We start from the raw sequence: 24,592 nt of genomic DNA, 5'->3' as shown, positions 1-24,592 counted from the left end.
GCCTTGTCAGACAAGCGTTGTTGTTTTCAATTGGTTGGTTCCAGTCTGCACCGTTTTAGTAAAAGTTGTACAAAATAAGCACCATATTTGCGTCATTAATTTTCTCTGACGTTAAATTATAAAGGCATATTTCACCCCAAAATTTTGTAAATGATCAAAATGTACTTGTTTCTCTGGAACAACATATAGGCGTAAGGTTGAGTTAATTACTGCATTTTCATTTTTGGGTGAACTATCCCTTTAAGACATGTTGTCAGCTGTGATACTGCTTTTAAATGTGCATGCACACAAACACATTTACCTGGTCTATTCTTGGATACACTGTTTGTATTAAGTGTTTTGATGCCAAGGACCATTTTTTTTTTTTTTTATGAAAAAGGCTCTGAAAAGGAAGAAAAGCTTAGTAGTGCTTTGCAGGTCATCAAAAACCAGTCCAGAAGAGCTTGATAAAAGATGTTTCAATCAGGCAGTTGAGCTCTGCTCTATAAGCATGTGTTATATAAGAGTCTTAAGTAAGCTATTTTGGCAAATTTAGCCTGACATTAACACTCCTGAAGCAAGTCACAATGAAAACACCTTCACTTGGCACCCAGTGGCTTTCACAAATAATAAAAACACTAATAACCCAAGAACGTCAGAAGAAGAAAATGGATCAAAGGTGAAGCAACTCTTGAGGTATGATTAAGGTTGTAAATGCAGAAAGACGTCCATCTTACGGTCAGCCTTCAGGAAAGAGTTTATGCCATTCTAAAATGATAAGAGACTCCATTTCTAGACTTTGTAAGCAGAACACAGGCAAACTGGTTATGAAGTTTGGGGTCAGTAAGAAATTTTGTTCATCAAGGATAAATTAATCAAAAGTGACAGTAAAATATTACTTTTAAAACTTTTAAACTTCACAAAGCAGCACAAAATGATTTCCGAAGGATCATGTGACATTCAAGACTGGAGTAATGATGCTGAAAATTCAGCTATACCATTATAGAATAAAATTAAAAATACATTAAAACAGAAAACAGTTATTTTAAGTTGTAATAATATTTCACAACATTACAGTTTTTGACTATTTTCATCTAATGAAAGCAGGCCTGGTGAGCATAAGAGACTTCTTTCAAAAACAACATCTTACTGACGCCAAACTTTATAACAGCAGTGTATAATATTATGACAATCTCCAATGAAACCAATAGCATTGTGCAGTGGCTCCACATAAATATTGAATGGTGACAATTTTTTTTTTAATCATAAATCAATGGCGTTTACATGGATAGTAATATTAGTAACAAGGAAATCATGATGATGCCGCTAATACATGTCGCATAAAAAATGTGATGTTGTGACAGAAAATAAGAACACATTATAGTTATGTACAGTAGCTTTGATAAGCAAAAAAGGTAAGATGGACTCCTGAGTCCAGTGGAGGGAAGTAAACAGCACAATGTGTACCTTTAAACAGCAAGTTAACTAGTTAGTGAAAGAAAATCATATAACCGTAAACTTGACCTGTTACTGTACGACAAACATCAGTAAGAAACGAAATCGACTTTCTCTTGTTCCTTTACCCATCTCTGAATTAGAAATGATGAATAGTATTAAATTTCATACCGGACCTTTAAGGTCAAAGGTTATATTTGAAATATTTCCCATTATATCAACACACTGGCTATCATCACAGCAGTCATGTATGAATAGCAGTAAGAGACTCTTAAGTATCTGTTAAGAAAATAGCTTCGAAGCAGCTATAGTAACAAAAATATTTGTCTAAAGTTTTTTTTTTAATCTCTTCTTTTACAAAAGTACAGGGAAAGGTCATAGTTTGCTGTAAAAAACAATCTAAAATAATTATGAAAATAAAAGAGAAAAAGGAGCATGTCACATTGCTGGTTCAGTGTCAATGTATAGGTGCAGTAACACGGATGGGGATTATGGGATTTTCTCATCTAGTGATGTGTCAGACATGTAGGCACACACACACACACACACACACGTTTTCCAACATGCCTCTGTGCCGTTCGTTCGGCAAAAAGAGGTTGAAAGATATCAAGAGAGAAAAATAACAGAGGGAAACTTTATCTTAGCCAATTCTACCCATAATTCATCAGTTATTGTTTCTCATCCCAGATCCCTACCCACAATATAGATTCATTTCAAAAATAGACTCATATAGGAAGTTTACATGCCTAAGCGGAAATGTCTTTAGTCAAACGTGTCGATTTTCCAACAGTGGCAATCACTAGACGTGAAATGTTCATCTCTCCCATTCTGACGGGGGGCGAAGGCGAGCGCACACTTCATCCTTTCAAAGGTGACTCTCTGCATCGCTCTTCTCTAGGGTACCATTCTCCAGGGTCAAAGGTGAAAGCGCCTGTCCATTGGCATTGCTCTCGTTAAGTCTTTTCACTCTATACGTCTCATAGTGGATGTTGTGAGTGACGTCCTTCAAATCTTGCAGGTGGGACCTTGAAAGTAGAGCACAACATCAATTTTGATCCCACAATAACATCCCCTATGGGAAATATGCACAGTGTAAAATAAAAGTCATTCTCCGAAATGAATTGTTTACTGACTACATCAGCTTTTTATGATCCCTTTGTGTGATTCGGTCGGTGTTTCCTGCTGTAATTTGATCTCTGCTTCAGCGGGAGGCCGATCAAAAAGTGTGAAAGGCGATTTAAAAATGTGGAGCGTTATAACGGTCATCCTTTGTTTCCCGTTTCAGCAGGGAGTCACTCTCACACCATCTGTCAATGGGCCGCCATCCAAGAGTTATGGCGAGAGGGCTTTGTGACCTGGCCTCACCTGATCGGACTCTGTAATTAACCTGTCCTTTACTGAGCTCACAGGAGAAGACTGCACTCATGTCCTTCTCAGCTGTCCGTTCTATGTTGTTCTGCCCAACTACTCGTATATCCACTTAACCAACACGACCAACTGAAATGGTTGTCAGCTTTCTAAAGTAACAAGTTAGTACTCCTAAAAGTTGTCAGTTACCAGCCAGAACATGATGTGTTTTCAATGGTGAGTTGAACAAGTTTGTAAAAGTTATTTAACCGGACCAGATGTTGCTGCACTAAATTCTGACATCTGTTGACCAATCTTTTGTTCCTATCCCCTTAAACTACATCTACCTATCACAGAAAACTTTATGCAGTTACATTTTCAAAAAAAAAAAAACATCACTTAGTAGGATTTATAAGCTGTTTTCCTCATGAAGACCAAAAAATGTCCCCACAAAAGACAAGGATTTCAGCCAACATTGTGGAGACATTTTGTCCCCGTAACGTCGTAGGGTATACCTGAACCACACACAGACACACACACTCTGGTCCTATCATTATGGGATCATTTCATAGACATAATGGTTGTTATACTGTACAAACCGTATATTCTGTCCCCCCACACTAACCCTAACCATACCCATCACAGAAAAATGTCTGCATTTTCAAAATCATCATTCTGTATGACTTATAAGCTTGTTTCCTAATGGTGACCTAAAAAATGTCCCCGCAAGGTCAAAATTTATTGGTATTACTATACTTGTGGGGACATTTGGTCCCCATAACTTTGGGAATACCAGTACACAAACACACACACCCACACTAAAGTGCATTGAAAAAATGAAGACAAAACAAAACAGCAAAAACAGAATAGAATATAGTCTTGATTAATAAAGGATGGATTTTTGTTTGATCCCATGTACAAATTATTCCAAACTATTATGACATAATTATATGATTTTGCATTCGTTTGGTATTCCACTCTGTTATAGGATAGATGAGACATAGATATAGATGAGATAATATCTAGTTGCATAATAGAACATTACTTGAGCCAGAAATTGACCATAGCACCAGTGTTTACACTCTTCACGAAGCCTGTGAATAGCTAAACCTACAGTTGTCCACCTAGAGTTGAGCATTAAAGGAAATTTTGATCCTAAACTAGTATGGGATGTCATTGATGTAGCTGTTGTGAAAGTTTAGGAAGAGCATGTTCTACATCATCTAATCCTATCAACCAGAATGCAAGGGTATAAATGGGTACTCCCACTTTACCTAAAAAGCAAGTTTGTCTATCATATTCCAGTATCATTCTATTACAATATTTCAATACATGCAAGTAAAAAAACGACTTACCTAATAAGAAGATCTCTCAAGTGTGCAAACTCGCAATGCGCAACATTTTCAACTAAAATAAAGAAAACACAAAGGCATGTTCATGAATTCATCCAGGCATTTTGCATCACTGCACTTTCTACACATACCACTTGATGGCAGTGTTGAATAACCTAAATCACAGACAAACATGCCTTGCAAAGCCTGTCAGCCGTCAATGTACAATTAGATTTGACAATTGTTACAGTTACCCTGCTGAAAAGACCAGCTTGGGTTTTCAAGTAGGTCAACCAACAATATTTCTGGAAAAAACTAGTTAAGAAGCCTGGTGGAGACACCAGCATCCAACATAGTACTGGTGACCAGCAATTCATGGCAGACATGATGATATCTTTAGACTCTCACCTTCAATGATCCCCCACTTTGTTTTTCTTCCCAAAACTTTGTTCCCATTCACCTGGTGTTCCTTATCTGTTCCCACCACAGCAAAGGGGATGCTTTCCTGAAAAAAAAAAAACATTCACCATACCTCAAAATTTCATCAAGTACAAAGTATAAATCCCTAAAAATTGTACCTCTGTCACCATTTAATTTCTAAACTTGATGACAGTTTACAATTTTGGGTTGATCTACCCATTTAAATCAAGTTGTTTTAATTGGTTGCAATGAAGTCTCAGCGTTTCATACCCTAATCTTATCGTTGAGTAGCCGGTCTTCGGTATCCTCATCATATTCTTTCTGTGGATACACTCTGATCCCGTTGGCCTGGAGATCCTGTCTTATCTGCAGAGAGAGGCTTCCAGTTAGATGGATTTACACTGATTTTTACAACCTACCGCACACACGCTTACACGAAAACCACACAATCGCCCCCCGAGGGTGAAATATGACAGCAGCTCCTCTCCCTCGAGCTCTTCCCACTGTATTTTACAAGTCTCAATCTCGACCCTCATGCATTCTTGTGCTCTGAGGCCACAGTAAAGTTCACCAGGAATTTTTTTTCCCCTCACAGCCAGAATTTCGGGCCCGAGGTGCAAAGCATTAGACTTTAATGCCTTTGCTGCCATGTGTTCATGTGGGGGAGGATTTTGGAGTGCGGCTGTTGAACATGGATATGATATCTGCGATTGATATCTTGAGCACAGTGTGACGTCCGCCCCCGCATGGCGCTCTGCTCGGGCTATTGAGCAGTGAGAGACAGCTCTGGATAATGGGCTGAAATGACAGAGTACATCATTAGGAGTGTTGTTTGGTGTATATTGATAGGAGACACACTGCGTGCGGGGGCCGTTCTGGCCCTGCGGTCCGTGCCGTCGGAGCTGTCCAAAAGCGCTCCGTGGGGACAACTGATGGCAAGTGGCCCAGGCCAAAGTAGCTGCTATACATCAGTCAGAGGAGAGACAGTCTCCCGACGGAGACGTCGCAGACACTGCTCGTAACCTTAGCTTGGCCTACTCATTTTTCCAACCCCGAGCGAGCGGCCGCACGCCAAGGGACCTTTGAAGATTCGAATGCAACGTACGGTTCTTTCTCAATCCATTCTGCCCAGGTTTTTCAATGCATCTCACTTTTTATCCACACAGCTGAACTGTGAATTCTAACAATTTCAGCATTTACAACAGCAGGTCATCCATATTCATGACCTCAATTATGCGAAGAACTGAATATTTACGTGTGGGCGGGAAATATAGAGGGTGATTCGATTGTGCCTGCATATGATAAAATGTGCACAGGTGTCGATGACGGACAGCTCACCCTCTGTTTGAACTCTAGCCGCTCCTCCAGAGTAAGCGTGTCTGCTTTGGCGATCACAGGGACGATGCTCACTATCTTCCCCAGTCTCCTCATAAACTCCACATCTATAGGGCGTAACCTGAAGAAGAGTAAGAGAGATCATTAAAGCCCATTTTACACTGCTGACACATTTGAGCCCATTAAAGGGTTAGTTCACCCAAAAATTACATTTCTGTCATTAATTACTCACCCTCATGTCGTTCCACACCCGTAAGACCTTCGTTCATCTTCGGAACACAAATTAAGATATTTTTGATGAAATCCAAGAGCTTTCTGATCTCCCTATACACAGCAACGTCATAACAACTTTTAAAGGCCCAGAAAGGTAGTAAAGACATTGTTAAAATAGTCCATGTAACTACAGTGGTTCAACTTTAATGTTATGAAGGGATGAAAATACTTTTTGTGCACAAAAACAAAACAAAAATAATGACCTTATTCAACAATTTCTTCTCTTTCCTATCAGTCTCCTACACTGTTGATGTTGCTGTGTAAAGGGAGATCAGAAATCTCTTGGATTTGATCAAAAATATCTTAATTCGTGTTCCGAAGATGAACGAAGATCTTACAGATTTGGAACGACATGAGGGTGAATAATTAATGATTGAATTTTCATTTTTGGGTGAACTAACCCTTTAATTTTTTTTTAACTACCACTGATTTTGATTGATCCTGTATATACAGGTGAAAATGGGGTACAAACCATACTTTTGATAAAAGAGTCTGCAAAATGAATAAATGGGAATTAATTTAAATTAAATTAAATAATCATTACATGAAGTAACATAAAATAATATTACATACACCTTCTATCAAAAGTTTGGGACCAGTAAGTTTGTTTTTTAAAGAAAATAATTCTTTTATTCAGCAAGGATGCACTAAATTAATAAAAATGGCAGTAAAATGTTAACTAAAAATTTGTTTCTGTTCTTTTTAAACTTTCTTCAAAGAATCATGAGAAAAACACATCACGGTTTCAACAAAAAATATAAAGCAGCACAACTGTTTTCACTGTTGTTGATAATGATGAAGAATGTTCACAGGAATCAAATCAAATCAATGCAGATACTTCTCTCAAAAACATTAAAAAAATCTTACCGATCCCAAACTTTTGAGATGTTACAAACATTAAATGTCAAATTATGTCCATATGACAACTTCTGTCAGTACACTGCATTCAATAAACAGCAATTATCTCACAGTTGTCAGGCTGTTTCAGTGAGAAGATGTATAAAAAACCCATGTTTTGCTGCTAAAAGAGAGATTTTTCACAAAATCTCACAAGGTTAGTGGGCTAAAATCTCCACGGTAAGACCCCCTGAGAATCTTAAATGAAGCCTTGTCATATTAATGTGACAGAAGCACAACAGCGCTTTAACATGTCTGGCTAGGTGCGAACCACATCATGTGTGCAAGTCGACACGCACCAGTGTCCAGTGGCTGGCAGGAAGTAGACGCAGCAGTGAACGCGGGTGTCAGGGATTCTTCTCTTCCTGTTGACATTCAGTTCCTCTTTCAGATATTTTTCATACTGTTCATTGACATACTTTACAATGGGCTCCCAGCTGAGAAACAAAAGACAGGGAAGGGTTAACATCACAATTAACAACACATGCTTATACTTAAAGTGAATGTAGCAGTCAAAGTGTAATAACTCCTATAATAAATTTTTTGATAAAAAATAAGGTGTGGTTTTAGTGTCAAATAAATAATTACTTTAACAGTAAAACCACTAATGGTCTCAAATTACTAAGAGAATTTATCTGGCACAGATTTGATCTGGCACTGTTTAAGAAAGCTCTTAGCTACAGTGGCATTCAAAAGCCTTGAGTGAAAATGTTATTATATTATTAGCATGAAAACTGAAATGAAAAGTTGAATTAACATGAATTTCAGGATGTCTTTTTATCCGGTTTGTGTAAAACCTGACGATCATGTTCTCTGGCATGATTTCATAATGATCCAAAGAGCATTTTGTACTTCAGTGGAAGCAAAAACATCTGACCTTCTGTAAAAAGGTCACAAATGTCCGCCACAAATATACTTTTAAAAAGATCTTTTGATTAGTGACCTAGAAATAGAATAGAATCGGCAATGCTTGTTTTAGTGTCTAAAATGTTAACATTTAAAATTATGTATAATTCTAAAACTTTGTTTATTTCCAAGTTTACATTAGATTTTGAATACCACATTTTTAATTGTGGTCTCAGACTTTTGGACTCTACTGTATTTGTATATGAATTGTATATGATACGCTTTAAATGCTGCTCTCACCAGTTCTCGTTGTTGATTTGGTCTCCAAATCCAGGAGTGTCAATTACCGTAAGCTTCATCTTCACCCCTTTCTCCTCGATGACTAGAAAATAACAAGACAAAAGAGTTAGAGAAGAAAAGAACGAATGGATAAAACATCATTTCAAGATGAATCCGCAGGAGATGTGAACGAAGAGGAGTTGACAAGGATTTAACAGTCGTTTTCCAGCAACATACATTTCTTAAGGACAAATCAGTTAAAATCGCATACTGAAGACCCTGAGCTTTTCATTTAACCTCCATCTCTGATATAATGCTGCGGGGACGCATTGTACAACAGGAAGTCAGCCTGCAAAAAGAGTCTAATAAGCTGTGTGCAAGCAAGGACCCCTACTGTATCCCTGCCTGGCATTGGTTGATTGACATTTGCTGTTAACTCATCATGTTAATCCTTCTGGATGAGGCAATCAAGGAAAATATAACGAGGAAAAATTAAACTGTCAGTCAACACTCCAGTTTATGAGTTTCAAAGTGCTATGACTCTATCTGATGATGATCAATTTTTCAGACGCAGTGGGGCATTAGCAAAAGAGAGTGCCAGTTTTTGGATTGGTGGGCCAATGATTGAAAACCCCTCATGATCTGCTAATGGAAACACATATGCTCATCTTGGCGTGACTCAGCAACAAAGCAGGGCTTAGTTCCTCCCATATTCACCCACATGGAGGGAGCAGAGCTGAATGGTGGCATTGAGCAGCCCACCTCTTCAATTTCTGCAATGTGTAGTCTCTGAGAGAAGGAGGGATTGTGTAACACTCAGCTCCCCTGCTGGTCAGTCCACAGGCCTGCTTTTTTTTTCACGAGCTGTGAGGGCTACTGGGCAGCTTTGTAGTGTGTGGAGGTGTCAGGCACCCTGAGACTTTGGTACTCTTTGTTTTCCACAGGCCTGCACTTTGGAAAGACAAAACTGCTGGGAAAGCAAGGGACAGCAAGACATCTAATGTCTCAAACTGGAGACTGCAAAGGCAATTTATTAGTTCAGCAGTAACAAAAGGAGTATTTTTGTCATTTTGCTAGAGAATACCAGAACAGGTCTATTGTTTCAGGCTTTTTAAAGTATTTGCAGAAGTTATAAGGTCATATTTATACTGATGAATACTGGAATGATCAGAAATGAAATGTTGCTAGGAGACAAAAAAAGCACCATTAATTAGAATCTAGACAGAAAGTTCTACACTTTCTCTTGTCTAAAAAAAGAAATATTGCTCTGAAGTTGTTCGTTCATAGCTCAGGAGACCTAATGGAGTTATCAGTTATGTTTCAACTCAATGTTTTGAAGATGATAATAGTAAGAAATGTTTCTTGAACATCAGATCAGCATACCAGAATGATTTCTGAAGGATCATGTGACACTGAAGACTGGAGTAATGATGCTGAAAATCCAGCTTTACCATCACAGGAATAAAATAGACCTACAGTACAGTCCAAAAGTTTGGAACCACTAAGATTTTTAATGTTTTTAAAAGAAGTTTCATCTGCTCACCAATGCTACATTTATTTAATTAAAAATACATTAAAAACAGTAATATTGCAATTTAAAATAACTGTTTTCTATTTGAATATATTTCACAAAGTAATTCATTCCTGTGATGCAAAGCTGAATTTTCAGCATCATTACTCCAGTCTTCAGTGTCACATGATCCTTCAGAAATCATTCTAATATGCTGATCTGCTGCTCAAGAAACATTTAATGTGTACAATTGTACAAAATATTTGTGTACAATATTTTTTTTTTTCAGGATTATTTGATGAATAGAAAGTTCAAAAGAACAGTGTTTATCTGAAATCTAATCTTTTGTAACATTATAAATGTCTTTACTGCCACTTTTGATTGATTTAATGCATCCTTGCTGAATACAAGTATTCATTTCTTTAATTTCTTTAAAAAAAAAAAAAAAAAAAAAAAATTCTTACTGACCCCAAACTTGTGAACGGTAGTGTAAAATGCTACAGAAGCTTTGTATTTCAGATAAATGCTGTTCTTTTGAACTTTCTATTCATCAAGGAATCCTGAAAAAAAAAAGTACACAACTTTTTTCAACATTGAAAATAATCATAAATGTTTCTTGAGCAGCAAATCAGCATATTAGAATGATTTCTGAAGGATCATGTGACACTGAAGACTGGAGTAAGGATGCTGAAAATTCAGCTTTGCGTCACAGGAATAAATTACTTTGTCAAATATATTTAAATAGTACACAGTTATTTTAAATTGTAATAATATTTCACAATATTACTGTTTTTACTGTATTTTTAATTAAATAAATGTAACCTTGGTGAGCAGATGAAACTTCTTTTAAAAACATTAAAAATCTTAGTGGTTCCAAACTTTTGGACTGTACTGTACATTTTAAAATATATTCAAATATTAATGTTTTTACTGCACTTTTTTAATCAAATATGCAGCCTTGGTGAGTATAAGAGACTTTTTTCAAAAACCTTTGTACAGTCTAATGTAAAAGACTTTAATGTTAAGCATTTTCCTCAACCGTAACCGTATATATAATAATAAATTCTTGCATGAGGGCTAATGCAATCGAAATAGTAAAAGAGAGTAAATATTTACATCATGTGTCAAGCGCTGCAGACTCGCCTTTCTGAACGCTAACATAAAAAAAAAAAGCCAGAGGAACAGGACACTCTCATTCACTGTAATGTTTACGTTGGGCTACGCTGAGAAGTCAGTGAGGGGTGGCTCCTGAACCATGGGGATATCTCAGGAAGTCACAAGCTGAACCAACTTATCGTCAATCTTCTTTTGTTAAGAAACAGCACACCCAGCATCTCCCATTATTTTCATCCACCCTCTCTCTCATTCTACAAGTCAAACATTTATAAACTATTGAGCCATAAGTTTTGAGAGGTCTGTGAGAAATGAGGTTTGGCTGTGGTAGGACAGAGATACAACAGATGCTGCTGCAACTGGATAGAAACCTCCTCTTTCACTTGCACTGACAATGCTACGCTAAATACACTTGTTCTTGATCTAGCACAGAATAATTTCAAAAGCTCCCAAGACTTTCACAAAGAAATATAACCGGTTGAGACAGCAACTGTGAAGGTTTTGATGCACAGAATTACAGGATATAACAGCTACAGATCTAAAAACAGATTTCAGCATTCTGACCTTTGGCTAACTGAAGTGAAAGCTGTGAAAAAGCTAAGCTATTGCGAGAAAAAACATTTTAAATATCTAAAACCTGTCAAGGGGAAGTCAGAAACGGAAGAGAGATCAACAAGCAGATGTAGGTCGAAAACTTTACCTAAAAGCAAAGTCAGATGATTAATTTCAAAACCAGTAGGCAGCAAGCTAAAGGAAGAAGGACAGGTTTAGCGTAGCTGCTACGAAACCTGCACATGGCTGTATAGCAACAGTTAACTACATATCTTTGGCACTACCTCTCTGTAGAGATTTTGTAATTGGATTTTTCTGTGCCCATATCCAGACTGGGGGTAAAGTTCAGCAGTCTTAATATATTTCTGCTGTCACATAAAAAAACATGGCAATTAACATAGCAGGCTACGCTAATGACCCAGCCCAGCAAAGGCCTTTGCACAGCAATTGACTGACACTTAAAACTACAAGAGGAGGCATGCTTCTCTGGCATCTTGCAACATCCTGTGACAGAATCATTAGATTATGTTCTCTCTATATCTGAGATGCTAACTTGTGGGTCATTCTATTAAAGGGCAGATTTCCAGTTAAACTACATTACATGGGAAACGCCACAAACTTTTGACCCAGATGAAAATGGCATGGGCTAATTAGATAACTGTGCAATAGCATATACATTTGATTAGTTAGTCTCATCCTTGCAGTACAACAGGCCTTTGCAATCCATCCAAAGAGAGCACATTTCCTTTACTTGTCCTACCGGCCTGTTTCTGAATACAAGGGACAGAGGACCACCATCAAATTTTGTGTTTGTTAGACGCCTGTCAGCTGGTCTACAATGAGAAATGAAGATGGATAGCTGGGTGCAACTACACTAAATTCTGAGGGCAAGCAAACACACACACACACACACACACACACACACACACACACACACACACACACACACACACACACACACACACACACACACACACACACACACACACACAATACTTTCATTTAAAGGACTAGTGAAGTTGGCTACGCCATCTGCCTTTCACACCTCTTTCCAACGAAGCATGGTGGCGGCGCCAGAAGAAAAATGGAGATTCATTGCTTTCTCGTTGCCGTATGCGGGATGTTTGAAGGTATGTGCGTCTCTGCGTGATCTACAGCTCAGCTCCCTCTGCTCAGTACAAAAAGGACCCTTGTATAGCTACAAACATGAGTTTTTCTTATTTATACTATCGCTAATATTGTTTATTTGATTGTACATTGTTCTATGCATTGGTTGTTGATTAGATTTTGTGATGTAGACGTGGCCCTCAAAAATGGAGGCAGATGAAGCTTACAGAGCAGATGGTAAGTGGACTAAATGACTGGAGAAACCCTGTATATTTCACCAGAGAGAAGTCAATAATTTTCACAAGAAGATCCAGTTATGGCATTTTGATAAATAACTTACAATTTTAAAATGAAAATCCATTTTCATTCTGTACCTTATAATGTTGTGATGCCTAAAATCACTTTATTTGAATTTAAAATGTAAAGCAATTAATTTTAATGTACGTGTTTTTATGCTGACCATAGTATAGAATTTTAACATTTATTGGTTATTGGTCATGAGATGATAACATTTATCTGCTTATTAATACCAGATAGTGCCGAAAATGTATTATTGACAACTTTTTGACAATTTTGAGACATTTTGCTTACAGGAAGGAATCAAGCATAGTGTCTTCAAGCATGGCATATCCAAGTCAAGAAATCCAGTTACAACAAACCATAGTTTTCCTCAAAAATCCCACAGAAACATTCCAAACAAGCTTTGCTTCATTGCCAAAACAAGCCTAAATGAAACTTAACTCTACACATCTACACAAAAACACACCTGCCTGTTTGGAGAAAAGAACCCAAGCCTCTATTGATTGTAACTCTGGAGGTAGTATGCGAGGCAGAGACAGTACATTGCTCAATCAACCAATTCATTCACTCAGCTGAGCTTGCTTCACTGAAGTCAGACGCCGTGTATAAGTGGTGGCTTCCATTAGAGCAGGAGTCATCTCCTGACCCGTGCGATAAAATACGGCCTTGTGTGTGCTCTTCCTCTATCATTCTCTGTGAAAGAGAGCTCATAATGACAGCTGTGGCCCGATCTCCACATTTGAAGTGTGACTGATCTCTCCAAATGCGTCTCCCTCGCAGGCTTTTTAATTTCTCTTTCCTTTCAGAGCACATGCCCCGATCACTCTGGCCCTTCTCCAAGTCAAACCTTACAAAACGCTGAGGTCTGCCTCCAGCTCGTCCTGTCTAAATGTCACTCTTCTTCCATCCTTTCAGAAATCACTCTGGCCAACACACTCTGTAATGCCGGGTTCAGACTACACAATATTTACGTATGTTATGAAAGTCATTGTGTTAGAATATGTGATTTTGACTCCTAAATTCTTGTTCATGTAGTGGACAAGAAACATGTCAGTTGCTTCCCAACCGGGTGTGCCTCATACATCCTGAAAAGTGAGGCTGCGGGCTTTTTGATCGCCCCCTGGTGGCTGGATGCAGTACAATGCAGACGAATGAAACTTAAGTCAAAACATAAAAATAAATTCTGCTTCAAATAAAATTTTCCGAAATATGGTTTTGGTCATTTGAGGTAGCTGTTATCACGCTGATAAATATTCAATTGTTCGTTTTTGTGATAAGATTGATTTTAGCTAGCAGTTTGGTGCTATAGAAAATGTCGTCATGATTCACAGTTGATTGACAGCTTGTCTGAGGAATGTCGGATCTTCGAGTGGAGATTGAAGATATATAACTAACTATTAATTTTCGATTTCTGTGTTATTTCACAAGAACAAAATGAGTTGTTCAGCAGTAAACTGTACTAACTGACCTACAGGATCTGACGGATCACTGAGCTTTTCTGAGTAATGTTAAGATAACACAACTAACATTAACCATGTTGGGAAAAAGCAGGTGATCGTTATCTGGCAGTCACTAATTATTTTTATGAGTATAAAATAATAATTAGCAGGACAAAACTAATGATAGCCTACTCTAATTACAGCAGTCGATCTCCTGTAACGTTAGTTGAACTTGATTTAAAATGGCAGGACCATTTCTGACGACTTAGAGTTGTTTCTAGTGGTATTAAATTGAGTTTATCCACTGAATTTGCGGTTTCAAAAATATTATTGCTCTAGAAACAGAATAGCCTATTATTTTAAAGGTAGAATTTTAAATTGTGTTTAAAATACATCAATGATGACGCAGTCGTCTGGGCGGAAGTTTGATACCGACTCCGCCTCCGGCTCCACTGACGATTCCTTCTGTGCATGCCCAGGCTCCAAACTTTTTTTTTCTGCCGTTTTTGCGTAATGTGTCAGCACCCATCGTTGTCCATTTTGGATTCAGTTCATTACAATGGAAGGAAGCGGCGCTGCGTCGTCCATATTTTTATACAGTCTGTGTTCCCAACCAATCATTGCTTGCCATCTTCAACGACGTGTGCAAAGTCGTAGAGAAGGAGGAACTAGTGACTGAAACGTAGAGATGAAACGATCGATTCTTACATCCCGGTGCCCATTGTCGTAGACTATACAAATTACCACAACACCCTACGTCAAATGGATCGTGCAAAATTCGGGCTGACATCATGTAGTCTGAACTAGGCATAACACGTCATTTAATTGACATGCAAAACCATGTGCAAACCAGACGTGACGCGGTACGTTTCAAGCAAAGTGGACGGTCTACACTAAAAAAGTGAAAATTCACAAAATTGAATGCAACTGATGTCGTAGTTACGACTTCACAGAACTTGAATGCATCATAAAATTAAACACCTATTGACAAAATGTCCTGCTGCAGCCGTTTAGGACAAAAGCAAAATTTTGAAAGACCATCACTGTTCAAAGATGTTTATTGGGTCCAAATGGCGTAGTTACAATATTACCAGCAGGGGCTGACAGGGCTATGGGAACCAGCTAATCCTTGACCCCTTGGGTGTGACGGGTGTGTGACAGGGTATCTGCAAAGAAAGAAGTGTGTTGTGAGTGTTCAATACTCACTGTGGCTGACTGATTGCAGTTGGACAGTTTTCGAGATCTTCTCCTCATAATTAGGAGTGCAGGACTTCCTGCTGACCTTGGACTTGAAGAGTGTATTTACGAGCGTTGACTTCCCAAGACCGCTCTGACCTGTCAATGAGAACAAGAATATATTTAATGACTTTTGTTTGTAAACTGCAGTAAAGTACAATTAACTGCATATGTAGCAGACCCTGAGCACATTTATTTGCAGTACGACCTTTGCTTAGCATTAGCAGGGGGGATAAAACTTTATTACTGCACACAGATAAGATGGCACACATAAAATTGAGGTCATAAAGTATCACATGACCAGGCAGCGCAGGCCTCCAGGGTTTACATAAGCCCTTGATGCTGCAAATCATCAGTGATGTAATAAGACCAGGTCAAGCTAAGGCAAAGTGCTTTAGTGTCTTATCTGGTGGGTGTCCAAACACACTGACAATACCACGCCGTTGGGAGCTTTGGGAAGCTTTTCCACTTAATGACTCTTTCACACTAGTCCTCACGGAGATCAGATCAGAGGGAGGAAGCTATTACGAGAGAGTGAGCCTTATCAAGGCCATCTCAATTCACACAAATAAGGGTAAATCTATGGGGCCACCTTCATTGCCTCAAAGGACATGTGCTGTGTTAATGTGAGCTGCTTAGTATTGAGTGCTGATGATGGGCAGAGTGTGTGTTCTGTCTCGTTTAGACGGCCCCTCAGGCCCACCAGTCAGCTCCCCGTTTGCAGGGCAGGGTTGGGGAATGTGCTAAACGCTCTTGCCGCTCCGTTTACACCTGTTGAGAGGCCTGGCTGCCTCGGGAAGCTGTCAATGGATGAAACGATTTGACAGAGATAGACGACACAGCCAGGAAGATCTGGCCCCTCCATCATTGCCTACCTCAACAGAGTCTATGATGGATTTATGCCATGACCTCTTACCATGGGAGGTAGTTGACATCAAATTTATGAGGAACTGACAACCCACGTTGTGTGTCCTCCTGGGCCACTTTGATTTAACAGTTTAGAGAGTGGCTGAGCAAAGCAGGGATTCCTGAAGCTTTAGGTATATTCACACATACTGTACCTGCTCAATAATCTTCTTTTGGAAAAAAAGAAATGCAATTCCATTGCTAGATGGTGAGATTTTTGTAATATATAAAACGCAAAACAATTGTTGCAAAAGGCATGCTTATACTGAATTTTTTAAATGACTTTTCAGTCTTTCTGAAGTCTGTATAAATGCAATCCAATAACTAGGCCTATATATGCAGGGGCTGGACAACGAAACAAACACTGACCAATAAAGTGTTTCTTCACAGATTACACTTTCCATCAGTAACAGCAATAGCATGTACAGTAGACATAAAATATTGCAATCCACTCAACATAATGGGAGACATATCAGAGTTCAAAAGAGGACAAATTGTTGGTGCGTGTCTTGCTGGCTCATCTCTAACCAGGACAGCATGTCTTTGTGGTGTATCAAGAGCTATGGTGTCCAGAGTAATGTTGTGGTTGGGCTGCTATAGCCAAACCTTCAGTCACTCGTGCCAATGCCAAATGTCAGTTTCATTGGTGCCAAAAATCTTGGGCTGTGGACAATGTGAAACATGTATCGCTCTCGTGAGTCCACCTTTACCGTCTTTCCCACATCCGTGGGAGTTACGATGTGGAGAAGCCCCAACGAGGCTCAACACCCAGACTATTACGTGCCCAGAGTGAAGCATGGGGAGGTTTAGTGATGTTTGGGCTGCAATATCATGGCATTCACTACTGTGCTTGATGGGTGCTTCACTGCCAAGGACTACAAACCATTCTGGAGCACCATGTGCACCTAATGGTTCAAACATTGTACTCTGAAGAGGGTGCCATGTATCAGCATGATAATGCACCAATACACACAGCAAGACTGGTGACAGAATGGTTTGATGAACATCAAAGTGAAGTTTAACATCTTCCCATGGCCTGCACAGTCACTAGATCTAAATATTGTTGAGCCACTTTGGGGTATTTTGGAGAAGCAAGTCAGAAAACGTTTTCCTCCAACAGCATCGCATAGTGAACTGGCCATTGTTCTGGAAGAGGAATGGCTCAAAATCCCTCTGGCCACTGTGAAGGACTTGTATTTCTCATTCTCAAGACAATTTGATGCTGCAGTGGCTGCAAAAGGAGGCCCTACACCAGGGGTGTCAAACATACGGCCCGCGGGCCAAATACGGCCCACAAAGGTGCCCAACTATAATAAAATAAAATATAATATTTTTATATTTTTTATATATTAATGGCTTTATTCTGGGCTTGCAAACAAAGTGCTTTGTAATAATTTCCCAAAATTTCATTTGTGTGGAAATATTTACGAAGTCTGTAAACAGGACGTTAACACAGGCACATGCTGTATACGGACACAAAGAGGAGAACAGATGCGCCAGCAGAGAAAATACTCTATGCACAAGCTCACTGTTCGCGAAATATAGGAAGAATAATATAAATATTAAATTGGGGTTGATATGAATGTATCTCTGAAGTAGCCTGGGTGCCAGCCCGAACCCCGCCCACAACATTTTTTGGACGGGAAGTTCGGTCTGGACTCGATCCATTGTGGAGTAATTATGCTCGGCTCCCAGAAGGCCGAGCCAATCAAATTGCCAGGGCGGGCTTTAATCGATGATGGACAGGCTATCTGCGGTTACGTAACCATCCACGTCATCAAAGAGAGCTTGGGGAGTTTGATTGACAAGCGATCTAACCAATCAGAACGTCGCATACGCCATTTTGTCCAACAAAGCAGTCAGGAGTTAGAAGATTAACATCGGTGGAGTTAAACTTGAAAAATTGTGCATATTGACGTCTTTCCGCGTTTGAAACAACATTCATTCTCATGTTCATTCATGTTTATTTGATGCTATAAATGGACTAGTAGGAAGAGATGATCGGTTCACGAGCCTCTTGAGCTGAGGCGCTACAGCAATCTGTCACGATCATGGTCACAACACATTAAAGAGCCACAAAACGGTTTTTAATGTTTGAATTTTTTTAATAACTACACAGTTTGAAAGCTGGGACTTTGTTTAATATCATAAGTAACCTGCTCTGTCTCGTCTGTCGATGTGTTGTCAGTTTCTTCTTTGCTCCGCGATGTATTTTCCACTCTGTGTGGCGTGACAGCGCCACGGCTTGTCGGACAAAGCAACAGTAACTGGGTCATTCTACAGAAACGTCCACTTTTCTGTCCCTAGACTTTACAGAAATATTACACTTGAAAAACACTTTAGGATTACAATTTTTTTTATATTTTAATATGAAACAATATGTTATTTGAACAATTAAACCTTCTTGAGCCATCAATGTGCCAATATTTGTTTTTTAATTAATTCTAAAAATTCCAAGGACCACAGAAGTGCTTGTCCCCACAGTCATGTACAGAGGGAAAGTGCTTTATTTTGAGCTCAGAAATAGGTTTTTCTACCATTTTAATTTCAATAATGTATCCATAACTATCAAATATATAATGTAAATAACATAAAAAAACCAAATGCCAAATAAATAAAATATATAATGAATGTAGTTGTCCCCTGGTGTTGTGTCACTGGTGTTACCTTTAACAAAAATCTCTTATTTTGAAAGAAAAAGTCACACTAATGGCATCACTCGACTTCCTTCTTCCTGTTTCCTGAAGATCAATGAAGAAAGGCAAATGAAAAGTCCACTATCTCTTTTCAATTATCAGAAATTTTAATTAGAAAATCATAATTTCATACGAAGCTTTTAGTTGAAGACACTGGTGTGACCTACTTTATTGCTAGGGAATTATAAAAAACTAGAATACAAATGGATTAAACTACTTGATTTAGTGAATATATCATGATTGACAACATGTGGGTTGACACCTTGCAGCAGCCATTTTGTAAAATGCATTTTTCATGAAAATTGTCACTGGTGTTACTGTCACTGGTGTTACCTTTTTATAGATAAACTTTATTTAAAGCTATTCATTTAGTTCTTTTGCATAAAATAGCACTAAGATTACATGATAACTCTTCTTTCTCATTGTTAATTCTCCTTTGGGCAGATATGGCTAAATTAAGGGTATTTGGCTAAATTCAGTGCAGCGACTTTACAGACAGTGTATTTTATAGACAGTTTTAAAATGTTGTTTATGATCTTTTTCTGACTGTTTTCACTAAGTGTCAAAGATAAGTCTTTTATTGTACACCAAATGTAAAAATTTAGTCCAATCTACTTAATTATAGTTGAAAAATTAAGGATCTTTGGTCCTACGTATACGTCACTGGAGATTCATTTTGTCACTGGTGTTACTGTTTTTTGTCTGTCACATTAAATAAAATGTGTCATATGTGACATGATAATAATTTTACATCCATTGAATTCTGCTACACTCAAGAATTAAGATTTAAAGGATTGCATCATTACTTTTCATAACTGTTTTTCCAAAATTCATTGTTATAGCAAATACATGGTTGCGAAATTGAATTATTATCATTCAATCACACTTTTAACTAACCTGATTAAAATAAAAAACACATAATCTCTTTATTTTTTGCATTATCATTATTATTCTGTAACTCTGACTGCATGTGCTGAAAAAAAATGAGAAATAATATTTCATAAAATTGTTTAAAAATGCCAGAGAAGTAAGGTAACACCAGTGACAAAAAAGGGGACATGCAGTCTTTAAATAAATGTACAAAAAAATTAAAAAATCATTAAGCTGTCATTTATGTGTATTCATAAAGTCAAAGTGTAATATAATAATGTGGTCTAAGTTTAAATGTTAGAAAAATAAATACATTTTAAGACATTTTGTCATACCAAAAGTGGACGTTTCTGTAGAATGACCCAACTAAGGGGGACGAGTCTTTGCAAAAGGTCAATTAGTTTACAACAATGATGGCTGTTGAAGAACTGAGATGTGTAGATTCCGCCATCGCGTCCGTTATAGAAGATATCGACAGCGCATTAATTTTAAAAGAGGAACAGAGGACCGCGATCAAGGCATTTGTCGATGGGAAAGATGTCTTTGCCGTCCTTCCTACGGGATTCGGCAAAAGTTTGATTTATCAGCTGGCCCCGATGGTCGCTAAGAAGAGTTCTGTTGACAACTATGCGTCGCTCAACATATGTCACTTACTCTGTAGCTCTGATTGGTTGTAGGTCTATCCAATTGAGGTCTTTCCTGGATCGGTTGAAATACGCCCCCAAAATCAAAGCCCAATGGAGCAGTATCAGACTCATATTCTGACTAGAATTGAGTATGACCACGTCAGGCTATCTCTGAAGGGAACTGTCTTCAGAAAAGTTTTGATGGCTTTTTCTCTTATCTCAGTATAAAATAGTAGCCTATTTATCAATGCAGCGCTGCTTTGTGTACAGCAGTAACCATGGAAATGCTATATCACTGCTGTTCCATAAGTGCCACCTACTGTCAGAGAGTGAATTTGCATTTTCATTCAGTCCGTCTGCTGATTTTGTTTTGTGCAAGTGTCTGTAGCATAATTTCACAGAGCTAAAGTCAAACCATGCTGTTTTTCTGTTAATCTTGAAATTATACAATGATTTAAATTAAAAACAACTGATCATGCTCATGTGCATAACATCTTTGTTGGGACTGTGATAAAAATGCAGTGTTTGCCTCTAATATCAAAGAGCTACACGTATTTTTTGAACAAATAAACAACAAATAAATTTGCTTTAAAAAAAAAAAAAAAATCTGCAACCAGTATCAGAATCGGCCAATTAGCTTCTAAAAAAAAATGTGTGCATAACTAATAAAAAAAGTTTTTTGCTGTAAAAAAAAAATGCAGTTAGTTTTCTTGAAAATTAATGTGTTGTTTATATGAATAATATTAATGCAACTATCAGCGCACAAAGGTTTTTTTTTTTTTATTATTAATTTGGCCTGCACATGGTGATTTTTTTCCAATCCGGCCCTGAACCTGAGATGAGTTTGACACCCCTGCCCTACACCATACTAATATTTTGTTATTGTTGTGGTCTAAAACCAGGCATTTCAGTTTTATTGTCCAACTTCTGTTGGTCAGCTCGGCAAATTGACATGACCAACTTAAACATGAATGAAATCTGTGTGGGTAACTTTTTCGCCCTCCCACGAAATTCCTGTACTTCCAATTGAAATGACCAGATATGACTAGAAATTTCGCCAACCAACAAGAAATGAGAATGCACCTTTAGAGTTCTTCAGTACAATGTTATAGTCACATCTGCAAATTAATGGACCGCAACCATTAACCCAACCGAACTTCATTCGGTTCAAGTATTTGCAAAAAAATGGAATCGCTACAAGCACGGATTATCTCATAAAGGACCCTGTGCTGAGAAAATGTGAAAAGAATAAAGGCTAGACCCAGTCAGGTGCTTGTCTGTGTCATGCATTGACACATTCACCCAGAAACACTGTGTTGTAACAGCTTGTCATTTACCACAACCACATGAAACTTCAACAAATGCAGGTAGCAAATTTACCTGTGTCACATGTTTTTCATTTCAAATAGTGAAACACATCTCCCCTGAGACACTTTGAAAAGCAGTTTATAAAGCTTTCCTTTGAACACAATATCTACAAACCCCCCTCGACTTGAGGGCGACAACAAAGCTGAATGTATTGACTGCACTGAAAATGTCAGAATATGCTAAACTTGTATTTGGGAGTAGACTGCTACTTGACTTATGGGAAACTGGGAGACGCGCAGTAGTTTAAGCCTTGAGGCTCCAAAAAGGTCCTGACCTTTACAACAGAGGACAAACTATACAGACCAACAGACTCCAAGTGCTACCATATGTGTATGCGACTCTCGGATAAGAGCACCCCAGGGCAGGAAAATGTGGACAGATGAGCATAGCGCACCAAACTCATCCTGTAGAGTTTCCTCCGTCCCTGCAATTTCATCCTGTTGTGTATATCTTGCTTTTGCACAATTCCTCCTCTTCCTGTATTTTGTCAAGTTTGCATTTACTGTCATGTCATGTTAGCTAACACATGCTAATGTTCCCAAACACACCCTTGTCAGAACCCCTGCCCTTGTAATTTACAACGCATTGCCAAGGCAACAGCAAAATACACAAACCGAAAACTATCCAAACCATTTAACATTCAAATACAAACATTCCCTGTTCAAAAATAAAAGTCTTTTGCACTAAATAAAAGGTCAATGATTTGTCAATAGCTATACATTGTGTCAAGAGTGAGTCAAACAGCTCTTTCTTCTTCCCTCTTTTACTACCACTATTTCCACACCTGTCTTTACCGGGAAAAGGAGGGAGAGGTTCACCTTTGATGTATGTCCAGAGTAGCAGGCATGTAGAGCACCACCATACCTACTACTATACAAATGCTGTAACCACCACAGTTCACTGAGACTAGGAGGAAACTCACACAGACCAAAAGCCAGCTTTTGGGGGAGTAAGTACTGAACCAGAGCCGTTTTTACTCTGTAGAATTCATCACATATCTGATATGCTTTAACATGCCTTTGATCTGCTCCCTACCAAACAGGTTTCAAGCTGAAAAGTATCCAAGTGGCCAAAATGTGAACAGGTGAACACTGCTATTGTCATATCTCCTCCTAATATCATTCCCACACACTTGGAGAGAATAGACAGAATCATATTTAAAGCTGAAATGTATTTATTGAGTGTTTCAACGGGTGTTTCTTCAAATTTGACTACTTATGTTTATTTTTATCAAAATTAACCGATTTCAACCTTTTCTTTTTTGTTAAACATTAAAACTTAAGTTTTGTTTAGATTTATTGTTTTATTTGTTCCTCACTTTTTAGTCTTAAGACAAGAAAATCCATCATAAAATTATTACGTTTAACGAATAATTCAATAAAATGTGACATAGACATAATGCAATATTTGTGTGAATGATTTATCAGTAAAACAAATGTTTTTTTGAAGTATTCTTACTGTACATCATTCCCATGAGAGCTGTAATTTTTGCAAATTATACAAAAGTGTGAAAATATTATTTGATAGGGTATATTTAGGATATGTAAAAAGCTCAGAGAAATAAATAAAGGGGTAACATATAAAGGGGTAGCTCAGCAATGACAAGATGCTTTTTTTTTTAAAGAAAACTTGGCTGTCTATGCAGTAGAAAGGCTTAAAAAAAAATCAGTGCTGACTAACTAGAGAAAAAGGGCTGTGATGTTCCCTTTCTCCAAATAGTTAGGGGAACTTCAACACCCATAATGCACTGGGCTCAATCCAACTGTCTGTAAAGTGGGGATAAAAAAAATCCTAAGTATGATCTGTAGTTTTATCAAAAGCCCTGAAGATGTCAAAAGCCAGATGAATGACTTTTGCTGATAAAGAACACGGGAGATCTGGGTGCAGGTGACATGGAAAAAGAGTATACACTGTTAATTTACATAAACAACTGACATTGTAACAATACAAAGCTGGTTTAAAATCAGCAAAACTGTTGTAGGATTTTTCATTACTTACAGAAAAATAGAAAGGCCAATTATCCTGGGATGGGGCTCTGAGTGTCCGAAAAATGACAGATGGAAAACAGGGCTTCAGGACGGTTTTGGAAAAACAGTTTGGAACGCTAGTGGCGATGCCAGTGGTGCAAAAATGACACACTTCAGTTTTAATTTGTTTTGCTGACATCGTTGTGGAACAGCAGCTGATACTGTGTTTCTACGTGCGACTCGCAGCCTTTGAAGGATTTGGCAAAATGTCCTTTCTATTAACACTATGGAAGTGCCGCCAAGGGGGATGAAAGCACAAGCAAGGGAGTGTGGAAAACCTGGCAACTCTGTTTAAAAAAAAAAAAAAAAGAGGGAGAGAAAAAAGTGGGAAAGAAGAATGGCTCTCACTGGAGAGCTGGATGGCCTTGAATTTGTGATGCTGCGGCCATCATAAATCCCCTTGGCTGGCCCAGTTGGGGAACACTCTCTGAGCCACATTTGGCTCCAGCCTGGCCCTGCCTCCCAGCCCACAGACAACAACAATAGCCCTTGCCATTTAATTAGGTAAGGCCCGCACTCAGCCAGCACCCCCTCCTCCAGTCCTCCTCCTCCCTGTATGCTTACCCACACTCTCTCTAGAAGCACAGGGGGGCATATGGGAGGTTCTAGCACTCTGATTGGTTAGGCTTGAATAAAAGTGGCCAGTTTGAATCAGGCAGATGTCCAGTAACTGCCCAAGA

The 24,592-nt window shown here is 38.4% G+C and overlaps 1 protein-coding gene across 4 annotated transcripts in view; it reads right to left on the bottom strand.

Moving 5' to 3' along the window:
- Nucleotides 1–254: 254 nt before the first annotated feature.
- septin12 (septin 12) overlaps nt 255–24,592 on the bottom strand; it is a 72,990-nt gene continuing 48,652 nt past the window's right edge. For 2 of the 4 annotated variants that reach the window (XM_067381896.1, XM_067381895.1), the window contains exons 3-10: nt 15,390–15,518; nt 8,184–8,265; nt 7,337–7,474; nt 5,871–5,988; nt 4,803–4,898; nt 4,521–4,617; nt 4,137–4,188; nt 296–2,459 (exon numbers count right to left, since the gene is read on the bottom strand). In XM_067381896.1, the coding sequence (XP_067237997.1) occupies nt 2,300–2,459; nt 4,137–4,188; nt 4,521–4,617; nt 4,803–4,898; nt 5,871–5,988; nt 7,337–7,474; nt 8,184–8,265; nt 15,390–15,518 (872 nt within the window). In that variant the 3' untranslated portion in view covers nt 296–2,299. Of the gene's footprint in view, nt 2,460–4,136; nt 4,189–4,520; nt 4,618–4,802; nt 4,899–5,870; nt 5,989–7,336; nt 7,475–8,183; nt 8,266–15,389; nt 15,519–24,592 lie in introns of all 4 variants that reach the window. The other 2 variants (XM_067381892.1, XM_067381894.1) reach the window with 2 other exon arrangements.

The sequence above is a fragment of the Chanodichthys erythropterus genome, chromosome 3 (genome assembly GCF_024489055.1).
Source record: "Chanodichthys erythropterus isolate Z2021 chromosome 3, ASM2448905v1, whole genome shotgun sequence".
Classification (NCBI taxonomy): Eukaryota; Metazoa; Chordata; class Actinopteri; order Cypriniformes; family Xenocyprididae; genus Chanodichthys; species Chanodichthys erythropterus.
Note: the sequence above shows the minus strand (reverse complement) of the source record. Positions and strands in the feature narration are given on the sequence as shown.